This window comes from Megalops cyprinoides, chromosome 7 (assembly GCF_013368585.1).
Source record: "Megalops cyprinoides isolate fMegCyp1 chromosome 7, fMegCyp1.pri, whole genome shotgun sequence".
Taxonomy (NCBI): Eukaryota; Metazoa; Chordata; class Actinopteri; order Elopiformes; family Megalopidae; genus Megalops; species Megalops cyprinoides.
This window is the reverse complement of record NC_050589.1, coordinates 18349317-18372522: the sequence shown is the minus strand read 5'-3', so window position 1 is coordinate 18372522 and position 23206 is coordinate 18349317. Positions and strand designations below refer to the sequence as shown.

The 23206-nt window shown below is 45.0% G+C and overlaps 1 protein-coding gene across 1 annotated transcript in view; it reads right to left on the bottom strand.

The window, feature by feature from the left end:
* Positions 1-23206, bottom strand: part of cdh4 (cadherin 4, type 1, R-cadherin (retinal)) — a 285630-nt gene that overhangs the window by 91948 nt on the left and 170476 nt on the right. Inside the window, exon 4 of the mRNA XM_036533980.1 lies at positions 7062-7288. Within this exon, the coding sequence (XP_036389873.1) occupies positions 7062-7288 (227 nt within the window). The remainder of the gene's footprint in view (positions 1-7061; positions 7289-23206) is intronic.

Sequence of the window (23206 nt, the reverse complement as noted above, 5' to 3'; positions counted from 1 at the left end):
ATGGGAACAAAAAGCTCTTGGCAGACAGCGAAGTTGAGGGGTTATGTGCAACACAAGCTGTTTATACTAATTACTGCCAAATTCCCATCTCCCAAAATTCTTCGGGGGGCTTTTTTCTGTGCAAGGTGCCACTAAAGGTTGGAATGGAGCTGCTACTAAAACAATGCTTTCAACCTCAATACATTAGATGGATGTCCAAGGGAAATGGTTTAAACCTCCATTAAAACGTAACTGAAATAAACCGTATGGGAGAGACCCCTGGGAGGAACAAGGTGTGCAGTTTCATCGACTGCTTGGAACTTCAAAGAGCCCAGCATCTCATGGGCCGGGAGAAGGGGGCCAGGCCTGGTCACAGGGACTGTGTCAGGTACCTGCCACACTCCTTCTAGGCTCGCCGTCCTCGTGTCACTGTGATGGGCTTTCAAACGATCGGCTCTTCAAAAGCAGCTCTTTATCTCTGTTTGACGGAGCTTGTGCTCTCTGCAGAAAGCCAGCCCTCTCCCGCCACTGCCATCTGTGCTTAAAGAGTCAAATTCCGGAAGGACTTGAAACTTTGTTCAACAGAGTAAAAAAAGTAAAGAAGTTGTTGTGGACTTTGCCTGAAGTTGGCACACTGTCCTCACCTCAGGTCTAGGTAGAATGCAAAGAGGCACATTTTGATGTCTGGTTTGGTCCTGTGGAGGACAATTGTTGAGACACGTGTCATGCACCAGGCTGAAGAAAGTGCGTAGCATTCTGTATGGAAACTTTGAGTACTGGAAATGGTCAAGCCATTTCTTGATTTGAGCTTTTGGTTTACTTGTGGTTTCCCCTCTGCAGGGGAACTGGGGCTGCCAGAATGGGCATGAGCTGTTCTGGTTTCGTGGAGTTGTACACAACCCATATGGTGCTCCTTAAGGAACCGCTCACTGCCAGGCGAGGTACACACAAGCCAACCAATGGATGCAAACATGGTTTGTCAGAATGAAAGGTCCGACAGATGTGAGATAGACCTGAGCAAATGCATACTTTTTTTTTCCTGGCTGGCTCAGTTGGTTTGACTTTAGGGGCTGACTGCTCCAGTTGAGATTGTACCTCTGATAATTCATGCCATGGGGGTGGGGTGGGGGGGTGGGGGAGTGGGGGGATTGGAGCAGATGTGCTCCCCTGATAAAATAACTCACGCTCCACCTCTTTTCATCCAGAGCACTCACACAGATACCTGCTCTGGAGCGGTGGGGGGAGGATGGTAGCGTGCCCACCCTTTTCATGGGTGGCAGGCGGCGTTAGTGAGAGAGCGGGCCAAATGACCAGGAGCTCTGCCCATCTGCACCTGAGGGGATCTGGCCCAGTCTGTCCTCCAGTGCACTGCAGTAGTGTACAGGAATCCTGTCCATGCCTGCTGCTCAAACAGTGATAAGGCACTTATCTCCACACAAAGCTCTCTGTTCAGTTCATTAGCACAATTGCTCTGCATTGCAAAGCCGTTTGACAGCTCTGTGGTCTATTTGACAATAAATAATATCAGTGCTACTGAAATAACAAGAGAAACATATCTGAAGGGCTATTGAGAGTTTAGCACATCCATAATAATAAAGTAGAGGCAGCCAATCAGTAATCAGGGCCGGTGCCCTCTCCGCAGTGTGGCCCACAAACACGAGGCTGTTGCCAAACTGAACCAAAGCATTTAATTGGGCCAATGCTAACATGTAAATTCACATATGCCTCAGTGGTAAATTGAATGTCATCCATGCTTGAAAAAAACAAGACAAGGACATAATCAAATGAGAGTTGCTCTTGGTAGAGTGCACCACACTTCGTACTTTACTGCTGTAGCTTTTGTAGCAGGCCTAAAATCAGATCGTCTCTGCCCCATAGGTAACGATTTCACCAGATATACAAAAAAAAAAAAACGACTGTTCATAACTTATTCAGTTATCATGTTACTGGACAGGAAGACAGACACTAGACAGCGACCACCACATAAATTAAGTAACTAGTAGTGGTGGATGAAGAAAACAAACAAACAAGACAAAGCATGCTGTGTTGGGAAAGCAACATAATAGAGTAAACAGACTTCCTGCTCGTGTTGCTCCCTCCGTCTCGTGTTCCACGAACAGGAGTCAGAGAGTGTGAAATAATACCAGCCCTGAGCTCTGACTCGACTCCACCACAACCAGCCGGGCCAGCTGGCTCCCTTCCCCTCCCAGCCGAGCACTCTTTGATATCAGTCAGCCTGTAGCTACACAGACATCTGGAAGTTATTATTCAACAGAGCGCGGCACAAAAGCCATTTCCATAATAAAATATCATATTGTGTTCAGTTCCTTTTGCTCTGGAACATTTAATGGCCCCTCACCATGGTAAATCACATTAATTTCTGATAAAAGACTGGTGCCCCGCCTGGTCCACCTCCTCTCCCGGCTACAGACGCTTATCTCTAGTGCTGCACTTTCACCATTTTGGGTACTTCACAGTTACTTCCCATTCACTGGAATGCCGAAGACCTGGGATACCAATGTGTGAGTATGGACATGACTGAGCTTGGTTTGTCATTTTAGCATTTCTCTTTAACAAGAGTTGTTCAAATGTGGTGGTGGCTATTCCCATACAAAAAAAGTCATATTTTTAGAATGTTTTTAAGAATATATTTTTAACTCAATAAATATATTTAAAAATGCAATATTGCCATTTTGGTATGTTACAATATATTTTAGATTTGTACTAATATAGTTTAATTGTATTTGCAAATTATTCTTGAGCTGACCAGTAATAACAGCCTCACACCTACATGTCAGGGGATCAAGAGAATGGCTGGTACTACCCAGGACCTCTCACATTCGTAAGTACCCCTCCTGAGCACCCAGAGGGACATATATAATTTTCAGGCTGCCTTGCTGGTACAATGCCTGGGGAGTGCAGAATACATATGCTGCATATCCGCTTCTCAGGGTGATAAGCCTTAGCTCTGTCTGGGCAGTGTAACCTACATTAAAGCTTCTCAGGCCTACCCACCTGGCCACAAGTCTCAGCTCATCATGAGGCATGGTGAAGGGACACAGACCCCCTTCCTTCCCCTGTCCTGACTCACTGCACCGTCACATAAGACTGTCACAGACAAACATGCTCACAGCTCTCCTCCCTGCTCCCTCATCAGGAGCTCTGTCATCGGAACATGCTCCTTGTAGCGCGCTTGTAATTTCTTCATCACTGAACAGCAGCGTGGTAACGCCTGCATTGTTCAGTGTGTCATCTCCGATCTCTCAGGGAACGCATAGGAGAAGTCCCTTAAAAATTAAAGCCTTCCCTGCTGTTTCAACTTTTTTTGTTTCCTGGAGAGTCAGGCAATCAGAAGACAAGGAAGAACACAAAGAGCGATGATTCATTACAATGCTCCAGAGGGTGATAAAAATAGTCACATCACGCGGTTCACAGGTGAACTTTTAAGAGGGAGGCATGTGATCCATGTGCAATGTATTCCATGGAAATGGAGAACCCTGTAAATCTAGTGTGATGGTGCCACTCTGTGTCAAAGACTCCCCAGGTGCAGGTGATAATGATATGTATCTGTGGGCTAAAACAAGAGTTCTTTTCTCCCCACCACTCCTTGTCCTTCACCTCAGCATAAATGAAATGCTCATTGCCCCCCCCCCCCCCCCCCCCCCCCAATCTGCATCTCCCCCCTCTGGGGACATGGCAGCTCACTGTCAGGGGATGGAGTTCACTAAACAGCACAGATTAGTGTTCGACTGCAGCCACTAGCCGGACTGATCTGTTTATCTATTCAGACCTCATGTGCCATGAGGAATGTTGCTGGGAAATTGTGGATTTTCTGCAGAGGTGAATCACCAATTAGAGAATTAAATTTTTGAAGCAGAGGACACTGAGATCCCAGTGCTTTTTCTCTCTGTTCCTCTGGATGGATAAAGCCTGAGCCACACTGAGGGTCGACAGGTCATTATCCACAGTATATAGTTCTCAGGAAACAGGGAAATGGGTTATCACAGAAAGTGCTGTGTGCCAGCAGACGTGGGCCCCGAGGCAGCGGAAAGATGGTTTGGTTGACTCCCTTGGCTCTGTAGGCTGGGAAGCCACAGGGACCCTGGGCTGGAAATCTGAGAAGAGCTCCCCACACTAGGTCCCAGAGAGCAACACCCTGCTGTTCTACTGCTCCCCTGCATCCAACCGATGGTCCTCACCACCAAACAGGTAAACCAGCGGACCCGTGGGAAGAAATGAATGAAATCAAATAAGCTCAAACAACCATGTCCACCTTCATCTATCAAGTCTATCAAGCACTGGTGCATGATAAGCCTCCCCCTACTCGCGCATGCACGCTCTAAAGCTGCAGGAGGCTGCGACGCAAGTTACAGCAGCGTGAAATCAATTCAGCATATTTTTAGACCCTTACCTGTGCGCCATGATAACTTAAGTAAATAAATTATGGCGCTTTCAAATACAGGGCCTTGTGCTTCTAGTTTGCCAAGTTTAATCACAGGAAGTTCCACACACACACACACCCACACACACACACAGCACAATGCTCTGTGTGGAAAACTGACTGTGTTCTGGTTCACCAAAACAATGACTTACGACTGCATGCTAAGCATGCCCACTGTTTCTGCTGCCTTGTGTCCTCGTAGCGCACCTTAATTAAAATTAAGTGTAACAGTTCTCAGCAGGTCACACAGCTGTAAGTGATATCTTCATGCCACTTTTAATCGGCTCGCAGGAACGCTTCAATCCTGTTGGTGCAAAATATCTGTCTGCCAGACTTGTACTCTTCTTAAATTGCGCTGTGACAACTCTGGTAATTGTGCATGTTGTCGTTACTTAATCTAATTAGTCTCTGCAGTCACTATTGGCTTTCAAATGAGAAAATGTGGTTTTGTCGACATGACCCGCCTTGCCTCGTCTGATTCTGTCTCCCTTACACAGGAGTGTAATGCACTCCAGTACAGGCTTATGACCGAGTGTTCTTTCCCCTTGTGGCATGATCTTATCATTCATTCCTTCTCTGAGAAATCAAATTCTCTTTTCCCTCCTCTTTCTGCTTTGCCGTCAGCTCTACATATTAAAGTCTCAGAGACGATCCTCCTCTTGTGATAAGCACTGAGGCAAACATGAAAGAGAGACTGTGTAGATGTTTCTCTGGAGAGCCTATTCCACAACTCTTCAATGCTGGATGTAAAAACAACGCACAGAATCTGTGTCACTATAAAAAAAAGATGCATGCCTATTACAACTTCAAACCTGGCTTCAGTTGTGGCAGTGCTCTTTTCAGAGAGGGATTTGGTTTGCTTCTTCGATTTTCACCCAGGGCCAGTGACAGCTAGGGCTGTGAGAGGGAGCTTCAAATCCATGTCCGTGGCATTAACACAGATTTGCCCGTCCCACTTTTGAACTTGAGCACGACAGACAAGCAGCATTAGCACCGACATCAACGCTCCCAAACCAAGGTGAAATTTGCAGCCCAAAAAAGGAAACAAAGTTAACGATCCCCCTAGATGTGCACTTCGGAAAACGGTGAGAAAAAAACGCCCTTCTGCCTGGGACGAAATGTAGGCCTCTCTCTCTTCGGAGCAGGTGTCGGGTGATGTCACCCCTCCCCCCGTCTGTGTCCACACTCTGACTGCACAGAGGAAGGGCTCTCACACATTCCATCTTTTTATTAATTGATCTGTTACACATGATGTAGTGACGTCCTCCGGGGGTCTCTCTCACTCTGAGGACAGATATGAATATGAGTTATGAAGCCATGATAGGAGAGAATGGCACCGAGTAGAATGACCAGAGGGAGCTCTCTAAAGCCTGTTTAATGGGTCCTGTGTGTCTCGGGATCACTGGTGTGCTCTCCGTCTTTGTCTTTGCCTTTGTCAGGTCACTTTGAACACTGGGACTCCGCTGGGCCGGTGGGGAGGACAAAGAGGCAGCCACCCTCTGTCCTCCACTACCAGTTTCTGTGAGCGTGGAAGCCACAGGGATTACCGTGTGATGCAGATTGGCCAAACAGAGGGAGAACATTTGTCTTCTCCATCAGGACAGGACTGGTGTTCAGCCCCTGCTGGCAGACTGGAAGGACACCCTGATGGAAGATTGCAGTGGTGCTTCAACCTCTCCAGATCTAGAGGATTTTAATGTCGGGGGGTTGGGAAATGTAAGAGGGGTCTGGCAACAGGAGAATCTATCCACAGCTGAAACATCCCAGTTCTGAAACCACCCAACGAAGGAGGTGACATCACATGAAGAGTTTCTTCAGACATTTGCAATAGCAAGGCCCACCTCCTATAACAACTTCCAACAACTGCGTTTTTGGAATAAAGTAAAGAATGAATGAAGCATGGAATTCTGTTTTACTTATTGCAGAATTCGGGACATGGCAGTGCTACCAATGAAGCAAGCAACCTCGGCCATACCAAAAGTTATTTAGTTGCTATCAAGGACTTATAGAGACTGGATTGTATGATACCTACCAAGCTAACAATTTAGTGGTCTCAAACTAAGAAATTAAGCAGCCTGCATTACATGTTTGTGGCAACATGAAAGGTCAGCAAGCATATATTCATATTCCCATATATACATTTTGAAGCAGACAAACAATGTTGGCTAGTCAGATTGGAAATATGTGTTCTGAAATGTCAGAACACAGTCTGAATATATATTTGCCTCATATTTTTGAAATGCACTGAGTTGCAAATAATATGGGTTTTCGTTCTCAAATTCCACTTCCTTTACACAAAAGCATCCTGGCAAAAATCATCCTACATTATTTGTGTTCTAAATTTGAATTCAGTCAACGTTAACACAGATTACAATATTTAAATGAGTACAATTCTAATAAGTATTTGTCCGTAAACTCTTCTTTTCCTAGAAAAATAACAAAATCCATTTGTTGGCACCCTATTAATTTACTTCCACCAGCATATGGTAATATTTTATAACCATCAAATCCTATCTGTTCTCATATTGCTCCAGTACATTGTGGGGATTATAGGATCTCAATCACATTTAAAAACCGATCAGAGAACAGTTTCATAAATCATCAAATCATCAGAATTCCATGATAATAGAGAGGTACCTACCCGGGCTGTGGGTGAATCTTGTGTTTGTCCTGCCAAGGCCAGCTTAACGGTGGTCTCCCAGGTGGGCCTGTCTGGACTGCTCCGTGCAGTCACCATGAATTGCACCGGCTCTGCCAGGCTGGAAACATCCTGCTCTGTGTAGATAGAGCCGTCCGTCCGCACGTTGAAGCTGGGATCACTGCTCTCGAACCCCACTTCCTCATCTTCCCGGCAGCTGTCAAACTTCACTGGAAGGAAGGAAAGAGAGGGAGAGAGCAGACAGGAGATTCTGAGATTGCAGCTCAGACTCAATCTTCCCGATATGCACTTTGTCCTTAATCTGTTAAACTCAGCCAGTCCCCATCTAAATGGACTTCTCAGTTTCTTTTTGATTCCACAGAAAAAGGACAAAATATTGCCAATCAATGTCTGAAGGGGACATGCAGAAAATGAAACATGAGAGAAATTAGTTCCACTGAACAACCTCCTTCAAGCTTCTGTTTAAAGGACATCATAATATATTGTGAGCATTACAATACACACACATGCACAAACACACACTCTCTCTCTCTCTGTCACACACACACACACACACACACAAACACACACAGACCCCGATTTAAAATGTCCTTCCATTATAGAGTGCTAAAGTAGAGCATTGCGTTTTCTAAGAAGGGTTCTGGCTTAATGTTGCTGTTTAAATGGACCACAACGAGGGATATTAGATCCATATTTGTGTCACGGGCTGCTTTGATTCAATAAAAGCTTTTCCATCACTGCAAAATGGATACTCAATATAGTTATATAATGGATGTGTTAGTCCCCCTCTCCCTAATTACAGTAGATCATTAGTACTTTTAGAAGCAGTTCTCCTGTATACTTTATTAAGTGCAAAAGGCGACAAAATGAAACTTGAGCCACACACATTTAAACAAGAAACTCTACGGATGGCTGTGCAGTTTATTGATTGAAGATAACAAGTAATATACAGTTAATTAGCATGAAACTGAGAATATCACCTATGCTCAAATCAATGTAAGTAACCTGCACATTCAAATCTACATCATGATTTTCACAAAAATAAAACCACTGATACAGTCATTGTACTAATCCAGAAATGCAACCTTGTCACCTTAGCAGACCCTTTGCACTTGTGTAACAAATACCTTTCGTACAGTTCTACATCCTATACAAACAGCCAGGGTAGAATTCATACACCCATGAGGGTCTACAGGTCAGCACTCAAACTACCGGACCACATGCAAGCCTGTTCGTTCTGAAATAGACACAGGGGTATGGCCCTAACAACTCTATCCATAACAAAGAAAATTTGTAGGGCAGCAAAAGGAATTGCTCAGGGAAAAACTGCTAAACGAACACTGCTTTGGGGGATGCCCGGTGGCCCGGTTGGTGCGGGCAGCTGTGCGCTTGTGAAGAAATGCCGTAATTTCCCATCAGTATGCTACCGCAACTCCCATCGATACTCCGGCGCGCTCCGACTCTGACCAGGTGACCCGTGCCTAATGATATGAGCAGGCTCGCCGAGGCGTACTCCATTAAAGTGCTGAATTAAACAGCAGCCACCCAGATGCAAACACGATCACTGTTTGCATTGTGTCTCAGAGCCTGGGCAGCCTTCGGTTTTAAGGTGCGTTGCTGACGGATGGGCTCCTTCCGCTTACAATGGCTGCCTCTTTATTTTTAAGGATTACCGTGTCTAGACAGCGTCTTCCAAAGTGCCCTGTTCCACAGCTCAAAACCTACTTAATGCCTTTAAAAGTAGATGTACCTAATAAAACACTGTTTCTCGGAAATCAAAGTCCCCTGATTATGAGCTATTGTTATTGTAACAGTACTGTACACTGGGAAACTTGCTTGTTTCCAGCCAGGAAATATTACAGCATGACCCTCTAGTGACAACTTTAGAGCTCCACACTCCATTCTTTTATGGGTCCATCAATCCCACACCTCCGTCAACTACTCTTCTAGCTTTGTCTGCAGACATTTACAGAATCACTTGGGTTGACACGTCATCAGACACGTCATCAGACACGTCATCACCACAGATAGTATGTGGTTTCTGTTGCAAAGTGGCAGTGCGATTCAAAGGCAAATGTGCAGCTCTCTAGGTGTCAGCATAAGGTAGGTAATGCCAATGACTAATGCAGATCTGACATGTGCTGGAGCAGAAGAGACAATGAGATGGGCACATTGATGTGCCAGTGACACAAGGTGGAAGTCCCAGGGTTTTTCGTTAAACACACAGAGCTGGAGCAACACCAGCCTCAGCGTTTCGGCTGCGTTCTATCCTGATGTGAGAACGTGCATGAAATCAGGCGAAAACTCCCACAGTCACATCGCACATCTGCCACTGCAGGCAGGCAGCTGCAGAAAGCTCCGCCGCCAACAAACTCTGCGGAGACAGAAGTGCTCGCGTAAATCCGCTGTCTTCCGTAAAACGGAAGAGAGCGCCGCGCGTGTGTGGCTAGGGAGCAGATGGGTGTTCAGGGGGCGACTCTACTGCTCTGCTCGTTTGCTGGGTTTCTCTGCACACCTTTCTGATTTGGGCTTCGCGGAGACCGGTTCTGGACGGAAGGCGGTAGCAAGTTGGCTGTGATGTTCTGCTGTCGTGAGAAATTAAGGCTTAACAAATTTAGGCAGGTGTTGCAGTTTTTGTGTCTTTTGAGGAAGACACTTAACTAAGCATTACATTTGCTCTCATTTTTGTCAGGGACTGTTTGACACTGACGATGTGTCAAACATACAATAGGATTATGAGTACTCCTTAAGAGAAGAATCATACTGACAGTGTTGACTAAGACCATACCTTATAACTATGAATATTTATAATAACTATTATCTTTATAACAAATATGGACTGAATGCACTGTATGATAATGTCATATTGGTATAAAAAGTACCCATACATCAGTTATCATTCTCTACATCTTACATGCTGATGCTATGATGCACCTCCACATATGAAGCCCTCACTCTGTAAGGCCACATGCTATAAGCTATGTGAAGGAGCACAGCTGAGCCTAATTCCATTTAAATCGGGGTATAAACAAGAAATTAAGAAGGATGATGGAACCTCGGAAAAAATAACACCATTGGCAGTATATTTAATATAATACAATATTACAATCTATATTGTATCTGAGATGGCAGTCTCACGTTTCACTATTACAATCACTGAAAATCCTTAATTTCATAATTCAAACAGTTACAGCAGCTCATTAGCCTGACCGGTAAGGAACGCAGCATGCTTAGTCTCCCTAGCGATAAACGTTTTCTGGCATGATGTTGCGTCTCCTAGCAACAAGTGTCATCTGATGTCAAGTGGCACTGGCTTTCCATTGATTGGACGAGATGTGACAAAAAGCTCTCGCATCAACGTGCTCACTGGTTTCCCAGACCTGCCCCCCTCCCCCTGATTAAACATCTCTTTACTGATCTCATCACTTATTCATCCTCTCTTGGCTCTGATAAAAGACGCATTGATTTTCATAAATCACCTTTGGGACAAATGACTTGTGAACAAATACAATACAATTTTTCAAATTTCAGCATGAAGATCACAACATAACAAGCTTTAATCAACCCATCTATCCAATTTACTGCACAGCCTTTGTAGGATGATTCATGGCACTGCAGTCAAATATCCCCTGGAATCTATTTAACAGCGGCAGGTGTCAGAGACAATTGGTGCAATGAGGGTTCCTTTGCCACTATCAGTGTCATCATTTGTACTGGAGTACATAAAGCATCACGCATTTTCTGCCCTGGATTCAACCGTGCCAATTATGGAACTGAGCAAAAACCTGGGTGGGTGGCACCCTGAAGTGCGAGGCCAAAGGCTACGGACATGATCTGAATGTATTTACATGTGCTGTTTAATAAAATAATGACTTGAATTTATACAACTTTCCTAGACTGAAGCACCGCGCAGAGCTATTTCATCCTTACTGCATGATTACTAACATTATGTAAAGCTGTTCATTGGATGTTGCATCTCGCTTCTTTGAAGAGCCGAATTTAGCTTCTTATCAAGTTCTTGCCTCTGCACAGCGGAATGAGGTTAAATGGTTCAGTATGTTAAAAAACAAAAAAATCACTTCAACTTTTCATTAAAATATGACCCTGATAATTATTGTGCTGGCTCTCGTCCTGATGGAATGATTTGAGGAGTAAATACAGATCCTAAATGGGTACATTGCTTTTTAAAGGACTTATTTGCTTGGACACATTGCTTACAGTATAATGTTCTCATTTCCCCTCTACATAAAATTATGTAATATTATTTGCAGCATTATTTAATTCATTGAGTCGAATAAGTAAGTCAAAATAATTCCTTATTACATAATATCCTTATTATTCCTTATTGTACATAAAGTACCTCTCAGCCAGCTGAAAATAACTGAACATAAGCATAATGACTCAAAATCTGCTGCAGCTAAACAAATGCTTGACCTTGTGTATGTGAGCAGCGAGGTACATTATACATTCATACTGAGTCTTTTATGCATCATCACACTGATACAATACATATGCTGCCATTAGCCTCGGTCGGTCGGTTGGAGGAAGGCGGCCCTATTCAAACTGCACGAACCTCCATCAAAGACTAATTATTGTTGTGTAATGCGATAACTCCGGCGGTCCCGCTCGCAGGAAAAGTCGGGCCTCGCATGAAAAGACGGGCTGGGCGCGGCGGTGGCTCTGCTGCCCTCGCGCCTCTGCGGCGGCTGGGACGGCGCAACAGGAGCGCTCCCCTCGTCTTTTAAATTCCATAGGTTTTTCCCTCTCCCTTTGATTCTCTCTCTCTCTCGTAGGCCCATGGCCAACGTTGCGGCAGCGCTGCAGCCGGCCCTGGCACCGGGCCCCGGCGACACGCTGGGAAGGGAGGGCATCCAGATTTGCAAACACATCAAGCGGGCGCCGGCCGAGGCGGTTGGGAGGGAGGAGGTGGTGGCGGGAGGGGTGCCTGGAGCCTGGCGCTTTGGCGGTGAGGAGCGCGCAGAGACAGAACACAGAGAGCTTTTAATAAGCAGGTGTGAACGGCGCCCCCGCCAGGTGCACTCCGAATCCCTCCCAACGGCTCACCTTCACAATGAATTAAGACACGATCCAAATGTTTGTTTCCTTGCCAGGCTCTCTTGACAGTAGTAGACCAAACCCTGGGCACTGTTTTGAGGTCTGCAGTCGAGGTTGCTGTTGGTTATCACAGGGGATTATTACCATTATAGTGGTGTCGTTTTTATGAGCCTATTTTATTTTTTCCCCCGTGAGGCGAAACGCTCCTTTATCAGGTCCATCATATAAAACCAGTTTGACACCCTCAGCTAAAGCATTACAGATCCTATCTCAGAAACCATTCTCCTCTCTCTCACAGACCTTGACATTGTAATGACGTGAGTACTGCACCTTTGCATTTGAATGGATCAATAAAGAAAGCACATAATTCACCCATTACAGATTATTCTTTAGAGAGACAGAGTAATATTTTTGACATATCTGCGATGTAGGCAAACCGAGGGGATATGGAAGCGCACGGAATACAAATCAAAGGGCCTCCATGCAAAGCCAGGCACAATAAATACGATAACTGCTTTAACACAATGTCACAACTGGCTGCACCATTCAGAGCCGATGTAAATGGAGTGAGTTCTTTCCATCTGTGAGGGAGGAGAGTTGAGAACAAGACGTTCTTCTCCATTCGCTGTTCCTTTATGGCTTTGGCCCAGATCTCTCCTTAGCTACCCACAAGGTCTCCTTGACCAGAAATGCATCCGCTATTTGTTTCCATGTGATATTTGTGCGTGCACCACAACACAAAGGTAAACACCAGTTTTGGTTTGCTGTGGCCTTTTTGTTTTGTCCTGTGTGTTTTCAGCCAAAGGCAGACATGGTTCTCGCTCCAATGATCCTCAGACAGGACAGAAGGTCATCCGTCTGTGTCTCTCAACCTGTTATGACATGGCTAACAGAGTGCGCCTGGCCTCCACCATACGTTTGGGGAGCGTGGCCAATCAAACATGCCCCAGCAGTTTCTAGGACCCGTGTACAAACTGTTAGGTTTGGCAGGATTCAGAGCCCTTTGTGCCACAGGGCCATGTTATTCTGCTTTATGGTTACTGGTGGTCAAGCCTAACTGTATCTGTACCAGCTCTGAGCATTCTATTATACCCAGCATTCCTTGCAAAAGAAATGGAGAGGGACTGAACCCGTCTCCCGCCAGCACCCTCCCTCCACCTCCCCATACTGTCACTTTCGGCATGTGTTCCGAGAGACACCTCTGACTTCTCTTGTCACGGTTTGCAGCACGAGGTGTCCTGTGACAGTGTGCAACTGTTGTAGCCTTCAACAGAAACACTGGGGTCAAAAAACCGCATACAGAATTGTGAACTGCAAATGTCAAGAGCCTCCGAGTGCACTGACTGCTGTCTCCTCGCTCACCTCGACCCTTCCTCTCTCTTGCCTCGCCTCAACAGACCATGCATCGCAGTTTTTTCGGACATGTCTTGGAGAGAAGCCGGGGGGACGACACGGGCAGCCATGCCCTAATGTAAAATATTTGATTTTTGGACTAGCTGCTGTGCCTGGTCCTATCCACTCTGGTAAACTGCGCAGCTATGAAAAAAAATGACCTATTAGAACCATCTTTTCCAGCACACTACCCCTTCAGCTACATTTGTTTCTTATGTCCAGCGCTGCTGAAGTGAAAATTTAACTGTGCCGAGGGGCTGAACGCAATGGCCAGAGGAGACAGACGGTGGCAGACTTGCACACAGCTGTAGACAGCAAACAACTCCCCCCCCCCCCCCCCCCCCCCATCCCTGCACCCCACCGCCCCACACGTTCGTCTGTCCCTCGGGCTCCACGCGGCTCGTTAGGCCAGCAGTGCCCTCGCTGTCATTTTTGCGCGCGTGTGTTTGCTATTTCTGCCCGCGTTCTCTTTATGCTTCCTGCCCTCCCCGGGGGACGGCTCATGTGTGGAGCAGGAAGAAGAAAGAAGACGATCCGTCACCGGGGACGATGTCCCAGCAGCGCGGCTCCGCGGCGAGAGTCGAGTGACACCGTATCAGGACGTCCGTTGACTTGGGGCTCACTTCTCAAAGTGAAACCCGGGGGGGGGGGTGAGCTCTGCTGTGCACACTTTTGAATCACCACAGAAGTGTACGGCTACAGAGTTTCCGCTACCATCTGTTCATTATAGGCCGGCTCGTTATACTCATGGCTGGGTGGCATTTTCGGCACGGCAATTTTCTGTACAGCAAAGGAGACGACAAAAAAGAACAGTGTGCTGTGGATCGTTGACACACTGCTTCTACAAGGTTATGTTTCAAACATGCAGTGGGATGTTGGCTATGCACTCATGAGAAGCATGCTGCACTCCTGCTCTGGTAAATCCCCAGCTGAATAAACAGGATCCAGAGTACATGTGAAATATAAAAAATGTGGGCACTGTCAGTCGCCTCGGATGAAAGCATCAGTTGTGCAAATAAATCATTTTAAAAGGCTCCTAAGCCCTTCCGCCCTCTTGAAGGGGAGCGAGCAAACAGCACTTTTACACACGTTTCCCTTTCAGCTGTCTCAGCACATCCTTGTGGGAGGAACAGATGCGCAAACAGGTTCCGCAGCAACAAACAATATAAATGAGTGACAAGCCAAGTAGCCAGTCAGAGGTCCCAAGGCTCCGCGGTTCCTTCCTGCCATTGTCTCGGATCAATTGAAGATGCTGTCGGTTACGCTCTGCAGCTGGCAGCCCTGGGACCTGCCTGTACTTTAAACAAATGCACATCCAAACAGTTGCTGCAGAAGCCTGTTCCTCACCATTGGGTCGATACACAAAGGCATTATTAAAATCTGTCCACAACACCGATTCGATGGCGGTACGTTTTCTGCAAGCAATTCTATAAAGCATCTAAAGCAAGTTTCAGCTCTAAATCAATTCAGCAAACAGCCAAAACGACACGGGCGAAGCTACACTCTCAAGGATATAAAACTCTGTAGCTCAAGTGGTCATACTTTGGGTAGCATTTTACATCTTGGTTTTTTTTTTCTTTCTAAGAAAATCATGCTTCTTAGCAATTCCGGTCTGCTGGGTAGGTCAGTGTCTGGGTTAACACCTCATTCTTGCACTTTCCTTCGCAAAGGTCAAACTTAATTAAACACTGCCCCCTTCCCATGTTCTGTGAAGCATTTCATTGCCACTGATTGAAAACAACCCTAAAGGAGATGAAGTGACCTTATTTCAGCAGACTTCCTTCTGACACCAACAGAGTAATGGCTGGTTCTGGGCTGGGAAGGGTAACAGGCCGTGTTGGTTGATCAAGGACTAATTGGTTCTTGACTAGAAAGTTGATTGGGCCACAGTTGACACTGGAGAATTGGTCCTGGTGTGGTCACACCACATGAAGAAATAACTTCTAGTGGGGTGAGGGGATGGGTGGACTGGGCCAGAGCATGTGGGAAAGGCAGGCTGTGAGTAACAGCTTTCTGATGAGCAACTGAAGGGCACACAGTGGTGGGTGATGGCCCTGTCATTAGCTGGGAATGGTTGGTAAGGCAGTAGAGTCCAGTCTGTGCGTGTGGGACTAAGAGGCCACATTTTGGGCTGGGAGGGAGCCTGTGTATGGATATAGGAATGTTTGGGTCAGCAGCTAAGCTGGGCATCTTTCACTGGGCTGTGAGCTGTCTGTCTGGCTCCTGAGTGGGGGCCAGCAGCAGGATTGGTAGACTAGATGTGTATGGGGAGAGGGCCAGGAGAGCTGTGTAGCGAGGATCTGCCAGCGATGGGCACCCTCAGGGGCTGGAGGGATGGTGGGTACAGCCAGCGAAGTGACAGACAACAGATAGAGACACAATGCCATGTGCCAGGCTGCCAACATTGGACTGCTCAACTAAGATGAATAAGGGGAACGAACAACGGGACACTGTGTTGGCTTGGTTCCTTCCTGAGTGACATTTTTTAAAATAGTTTACTGTTTTATCTGCTGCCCAGTTGAGAAAATATACTCTTTGTGGTGAATATGACCATAACGCTGTTAAAATTGAACAGAATCACTGCCACGCTTATCCCTGCATGCTTATCATTCCCGTTGAGAAAAGCAAGCGGTTTTCAGATGCTGTCACAGCATTTAAGGCAGGTTTACTGTCCTTTTCAGTTTAACCAACTAATGAAATTGATAACACTCTTCCCACTTTTTTCTGCTGTGTTTAAATTTCTGATGTGTATGAGGGAAGAGGAACAGAATTAATGTACACACACATAGCTTAGACAACTCTGCCATTGTTTTCAGTCATAAAAACCCCTCTAATGAGGAATTAGCCTTGCTGCAAACAAGCTCCAGAGGAGATGACTGGCTTTATCAATTCCTCAAAATCATCCATTCCCTTCTGAGGGGAAGAAAAGAAAGACAGAAAGAGAGAGAGAATCTGCCTCTTTGGAAATTGGACCTTCAAATGAATTGCGATACATTAGCCACAGCTATCTAAAACAGAACACTCTTCCATAATTACCACCCTTTAAAGCCCTGTTCTCCAACACTTGCGTGTTTATTAAATTATATCTAAATGATTAAAAAAAAGAAGATTCATAAATTTGTTTCGTTCTGAATCCACATCATTAATAATTCATCTTTCTCTGTGCTGGCTGTTTGCGGCAAGAAATAAAAGAGAGAGAGAGAAAAGAAGAAAACAGAAGACTCTGAGACGGCGGGCTCTTTTGGCAATTAGAAGCGGCTTTACTGGTGATTAAGGCAGGATGCAATGAAAGTAGAAGATCATCCCTCATAAAGCCGCTCCGAGGCACTGAAAAGCCTGCCAGAGTTCGGCTGCAGAAAAGTACAGGGAAAGTTTTCAACTTTTCCGGCGGCTTGTTGATTCCCTCGCTTGCCTAGGCACTGGTGAAAGCTGGGGCCTCAACCATGTGACTCAGACTCACTGCATCAAGTGTAATTTCCGTTTAATGTTGAGCATTAGGCCCACATGGACAGGAACCCCCGCTGTCCTCTTCTGTCTTCTTTTACTTCTAAATGGACACAAAGTACAACGCTGAAGCTGAATTATTTGGCTTTTTTCCATTAATATTGCAGTTGGATGAAAATAAAGCACTCCTGTAATGTTCAGTGGGGGCCCTGCATCAATGGCCTGCACAAAACAGATGAAAATATAGGATGTATGCCTGTAGCGGGGGGGGGGGGGCAGGGGGGTCAGGGCCCACGGTTCTTCCAGTTACAAAGGGGCCCACCTTGTTTCTCACCGTGATGTTTATTTTGAATGAGCAGAGACACAACAGAGTTACAGAAAACTTTATTCGCTGTCCAATCTCCTTGTGTAAGTGTACAAACAGAAAAATTACGCCCTCTGTTCGAGTTCCAAAGTATAGGAACTAGGCGATTGCCTGCTGTCTTGTTTTATTCCCATCGCCGTCACTGCTGACGGAGCCACGATATTTAGCTATTTTGAATGAGCAGAGACACAACAGAGTTACAGAAAACTTTATTCACTGTCCAATCTCCTTGTGTAAGTGTACAAACAGAAAAATTACGCCCTCTGTTTGAGTCCCAAAGTAGGAACTAGGTGATCGCCGGCTGTCTTGTTTTATTCTCATCGCCGTCATTGCTGATGGAGACGCGATATTTAAAAATGGTCTCACGCTATTTCAGCACACCTCATTGTAATCCACATTTCTCTCCCTTCTTCGCCCTTCCATCTCCGTAAGTTCCCCCTTGGATCTGTCTTGCATCTTGTTACAGCCTATAATAGGCTGTATAAGGGCCCACTACAGGTCCTTGCCCCCTCTGCAATGAGTCATCAGCTCCACCCCCGGTGTGTGCCTAAAGTCCTATATTGTTGATGCAAACATATAAACAAACGCAGTGTACTGCTCCTATCCTCAGATCTTGCACGGCGTGGAACATCAATAGGAGACGGACCGAGGGGTGTGAGGGCGGGCAGCTTTGAGAAGCATCTGTTTGAGGTGTACCCGTGCACTGGGGAGGTGGGACGCATACTTTTTTGGAGACGCCAGGTTCACATTGAGAAGGGAGTGCTGCCGTCAGCATTTTCCTTCTAGGTCAGGCCCTTGCGGATTTGGGTTTGTTTTTCAGAGATTCTAATTTTTCTTCCCCCGTTGCAGCTCTCTTGCCATTTGTCTCGTCCAGGGCCTGCAAGGTCAGGTGTGGCAGGCGAGTGGGAAGAAGGGGGGAGGGGGGATCCCAGTAGATCTTCCCGTTCCGTCACTGTCACCGCCTCTGCCTGTCATTTCATCCATCAGGCAGTCTGGCCACCACTGTAGCCCCACCATTTTTCCACTATCATCACTGTTATCATTTCTCTCACATGTGTCTGACAGCCATTAGCGTGGAGAAATAGGAGCAAGTGTGTCACACAATGCTTGCTTCAACCTGGGCTATTATTATTCACCACAGAATAGTAAGGGCAGCTACATTGCTCCAAGAAGAGGGATTTGCCTCTGCTAACTGTCAAGCAAAGGGTAAGGAGCTCCTCCCTCACAGCAATCCCCACTGTTCAAGTTATGCTCTTAATCAAGTTGGAAAAAACAGACTTCCTTTGTACTGCTAATCTCATTGCTCATCTAAGAAATAATTACTTTCTACTAATTTCAGCTGTTGACTTAGAGAGTTGTCATGCTTGATAGACTATTCAGAAACTCCCACTTAAGTTGTAAAGAATGTTTTTTTTTTTCAGTACACCATAATAAAATACAGTATGAAAAAATAAACACTTAAAATGTTAAGAATGTGATGAAGCATGCAGCACTTTTTGTAGAGCCCCAGCTGTGTTAGGACTGAATATGTTTTCTTTACTTTGCCAAGAAAGATTTAAATCAGGCCACATTCCTACACCCACACACCACCACCCAGCCCAGCCAATATAACCAAGAGAGACTGAGAATACCACACAATTAGTCTGTGGTTTTATGGCCTCTCACAGACATGGAATTCAAATTCCCAGCTTCCAGAAGATGTTATTGTATTGTATCACACTGGAGGAATACACATATCATACATATACCTTCAAATCTGTCAAATCAGTTAGGAGTCTGTGGGATCAAAGTGTACTGTTTCAGTATTTATTCAGTATATATCCACCAATACAATCAGTTAATTCTATACTATTGCCTGATGCTGAATCCACTGAGGACAAGCATAGGATGGACAATTTCCTGGACAGTGCCATGTGTCTAGCACGAGGCGGTGATTTATCAATGACAGCAGCCACCGAAACTCCCGCTGGGGGGCGGGAGGACGCTGACTCTGTGTGGAGTTGAGCCCAGCACCGATGGATGGGGGAATTTGTAGGAATGATCGATGGGTCTTAAAGCCGTCAGCTAAATGTTTCTGAAGCTTTGAAGGCATTAGCTGAGAAAAATCCCAGAGGGAAAAAAATCCAATCAAAACGGGTGGAACAAATGACTTACAGCACAATACCATGGTGGTGTCATGGGACGTCTGTGTAAGGACAAGCCTGCCATCTCTACCATACTCCCCCCAAAACGATCATGTTCCCGCATCCTCACAAGGGACAGCCAGTCCAGCCGGGAACACTGGGACCTTTTCAAAGGCAAAATGGCTCATTTGACAGACCAATTAGCTTTGGCACGTGAGTGACACGGTGAGGTAGGTGGTCTTTGGCAAAGAAACACAGTAGATTTCTGATGAAAATGGTAGACTGTGAGAATTTAGACTTGCGGGTATTCCCACTTTCAAAAACTGCTAAAAGTGCCACACAATTTCATTTTCACCCAATTGTAAAAAGGGAAACGAGCAGTCCCTGCAGCTTCCTGGTAAAGAAAAGAATAAATTAAAGATGGCTAGCATGTTGCTCTGACAAATCTTGTTAATGAGAGCATTGACATGATATTTTCGATGGGAGAAACAGTGGTGTGATCATTTCTTCAATTCACTGGAAGGAACAAGACTAGAGTGCAGAAAAAGACTGGACAATTAGTCCATACCGTCTGCAGGAAAACTGGGCGCCTTAGATTTTAGGACAGATAGAGAGGGAAATGTAGGGAGAGTGACAGAGACAAAGAGAAGAAAAACTATATAAATTATACGGTATTGAATATGCCAGCAATGTTACTGTTCCAGCAATGTCCTATTATGATTGGTAAGCCCCTGAACCACCAATCATGCCTCTGGTAAATCTTATTACTGCAGCATTTTCAAACATGACTGACATCATGACAGACCAATCAGATTGTGAGAGATGATAATGACAAGGATTAAACAAGTAGTAAACAGCAGGAGGGAAAAAACTCAAGTGTTGTCAGCATACCATTAAACATCTGGTAAAACTAAACTTGTATTCTATTTGTTGTTTACTGAGAAGCATTTCCAAATCACCACTTGATAAAAAGACAAAGAATTATTTACATATTTCGCTTTTACCTGGAGCCCAGAGACCCATGCTTCTGGCTGAGCTACCATACATACAAAAGGTACAGAAAATGTAGCCAACTTGGACACAGTTGACACGCCTCCACCTGGTTTACATGATGTTGCCAGCTGGCATCCATGGGTATAATCTAAACTATACAGTTTTCAAATGCAATGTATTTTGCTCTGCAACATTCGGATGATTCTTTTTCACACAACTGAAAGCTTTAAATCTAGCTCATCCACTCTCTATATACAAACAACTATACCAAAGTGGAGTTTAAATTAGGGCTTTGGCTGTGCTGGGCTCCAGTCAACAACACCTAGACTCATTGGGACCAACACTGTGTTTTGTCAAGGTGAACAAACAGCTGAAGAGGTGTCTAAGCAGGAAAGGAAAAAACTGCCGTTCTTTTCTTAAAATACTGTTTTCTGGGTTAGATGCAATATCTACACCTGTGTCTTCCGGTGGCATTCAGCGTCTACCGCACACCTAAAATCTGCAGAAACAAATGGGGAGAGTGACAAAGGTGTCTCACGTCTTCCCCTGAGGAGAGAAGACGTCGGTTTCTCTGTGAAGTTGTCCAGCTGGGCTGCCCACAAGCCTTAGTGCACCTGTTCCCAGTTTTTAATCAATGCGCAGTGCGTGACTACACACACTCATGAGCAAGCTGTCTTTTGTCTCTGCTGGATCGGCATTACCAAATCATCCCGAGGCTGGCCGACAGAGGGTCACCTTAAGAGGATGGTGGACGGCTTCTTCTCAGGGAATAAATCACTTGGCGTGGGGTGTATCTTTCTAGCGGAGACGGTTCAAGTCAGAGCTGACTTTTGATGCGTTGGCTTGAGAAAATGATTTAGAGAACTGACAAAGTCATTATTTAAGACACCATTTGTTGAGCATGACCATTTGCCCTGGGCATAAAACCAAAGTATCAAAGTGCACAACGAAGTCCAAGCCAGCCCATTAGCATGTTCATTATTGCAGTGATGAATGCTAAAAATCACATTTAACAGAAGATGAAAAAAAATATCACAGCTGGACTTAGAACCACACAACTTTTTTCTTCCTGTTTAACAAAGCCCACATATTTTCATTTGCCAGCTCAGTAAATGGACTGCTAGAGACAACTCTGTTGTGTGTGTGTGTGTGTGTGTGTGTGTGTGTGTGTATGTGTACAGTCTTCTATGTGTATATTCAAATGTATCTGTGTCATATCTGTTTGTGGTAATGATGCCTGTTTGCGTCTATCTGCTGTACGTTTCTTTATATCTGCTGTGTGTGTAGTGCTTGGTTGTGTTAAAGAGTACATTTGTTTTTTACTACTGTGTATATTTGTGTGCATGTGTGAGATGGAGATAGTATGTGAGTGTGTGAGAGACGCAGTGTGTGTGTGTGTGTGTGCATGTGCAAGCGCACATGCATGTGTGCATGTGTTTGCACCAATTTAACAGTGTGTGGGGGTTATTTATGACCGGTACAACCAGAAGCAGACCAAGGGCATAGTCAGCCTCATCATTAATGTACTGTCCTGCCATTAGCTCCTTCCCCTCTCGAGGTATAAAAGCACTTTTAATGATGCCAGCAGAGAAGGCCTCTTCCCCTGCCTGCTCTAGTTAGCAAAAGGAAAGCTGTGATAACGCTGACAACAACATGCAGAGGACGCTCTGACCGGTTACACCGAACTCTGTCATCGCTCAGAGCCGCCTTTGTTTGGCTATACTCCTTGCACACAACAACGAGGCTGACAGTGTCATGTTTTGACAGGGGAGGGGAGAGAGGAAAAGAAAAGACTTTCACCCACACCTGTTTATCCTCTGGTGGAAGGCGACGGTATATCTGTGAAATGAATGAGGGACTCATGTGTGGGCAGAGTTAAGAAAATAATGCCGCTATCAATTCTTGACTAAAGCTAGGGTCATAGAAATTTTCACAGCGGTGGTTTTCACAACCATTGCTTCACTTTTTTACAGTATTATATGCCTTAATATAAAGCTGCTGTCCCCTATAAGACTAAAGGCAGATAAAGAAATCCAACTAAGATTAATGGCTACATATTAGGAAATAGAGAAACACAACGCATAAATTAGAGTAGTTAGAAAGCAACTAAGCAAAAGCTGCATTGTACAGGACAAATCAATTACAGGACCTAGAACAGTTACACACTACACACATACTTCTCAGTGGTAACATCAGTGTGGACCCCAGAAAATGACCAGAGAAAAATCAGGTTAAACATTAAAAGATTAAGAGTAAGTACAATAATAATAATAATGATACAGTATCTCAAATAGCTCTTCTGTTGCATATGCAAGTAGACCTACACTTCATAATGCTGTTGACTTGGGCCTCATAAAAAGTACTTTTCTAATGAAGTGTTATCCATTGTACGACAATACATAAGAGGAGATTATTCCTTCTGAAAACTATCACTATCTTTTCATTATTATTTGACATTTTAATCATTGTGAACATGAAATCATTCATTGCCTGAAACAATTTCGTTCATCTTGCCACTCTTATTTGACATTTTTAATCACTATCATCTTGAAATGACTTGTTTCCAGGAATAATTTCAGTAACATTAGAAAATGTGACACATGGAAAATACTACGGTGGATGTAAAATGCACAGTAGGTGGCATTTAAAAAGCAGATTTAAAATTCTTATAATCTTTTATCAGACACTTTCCCTGGGTTTGTTTCAGCAGAGGTTCCTTAGTTCCCTTTGGGCTACTTGTTCCTCATGTGTTCCCA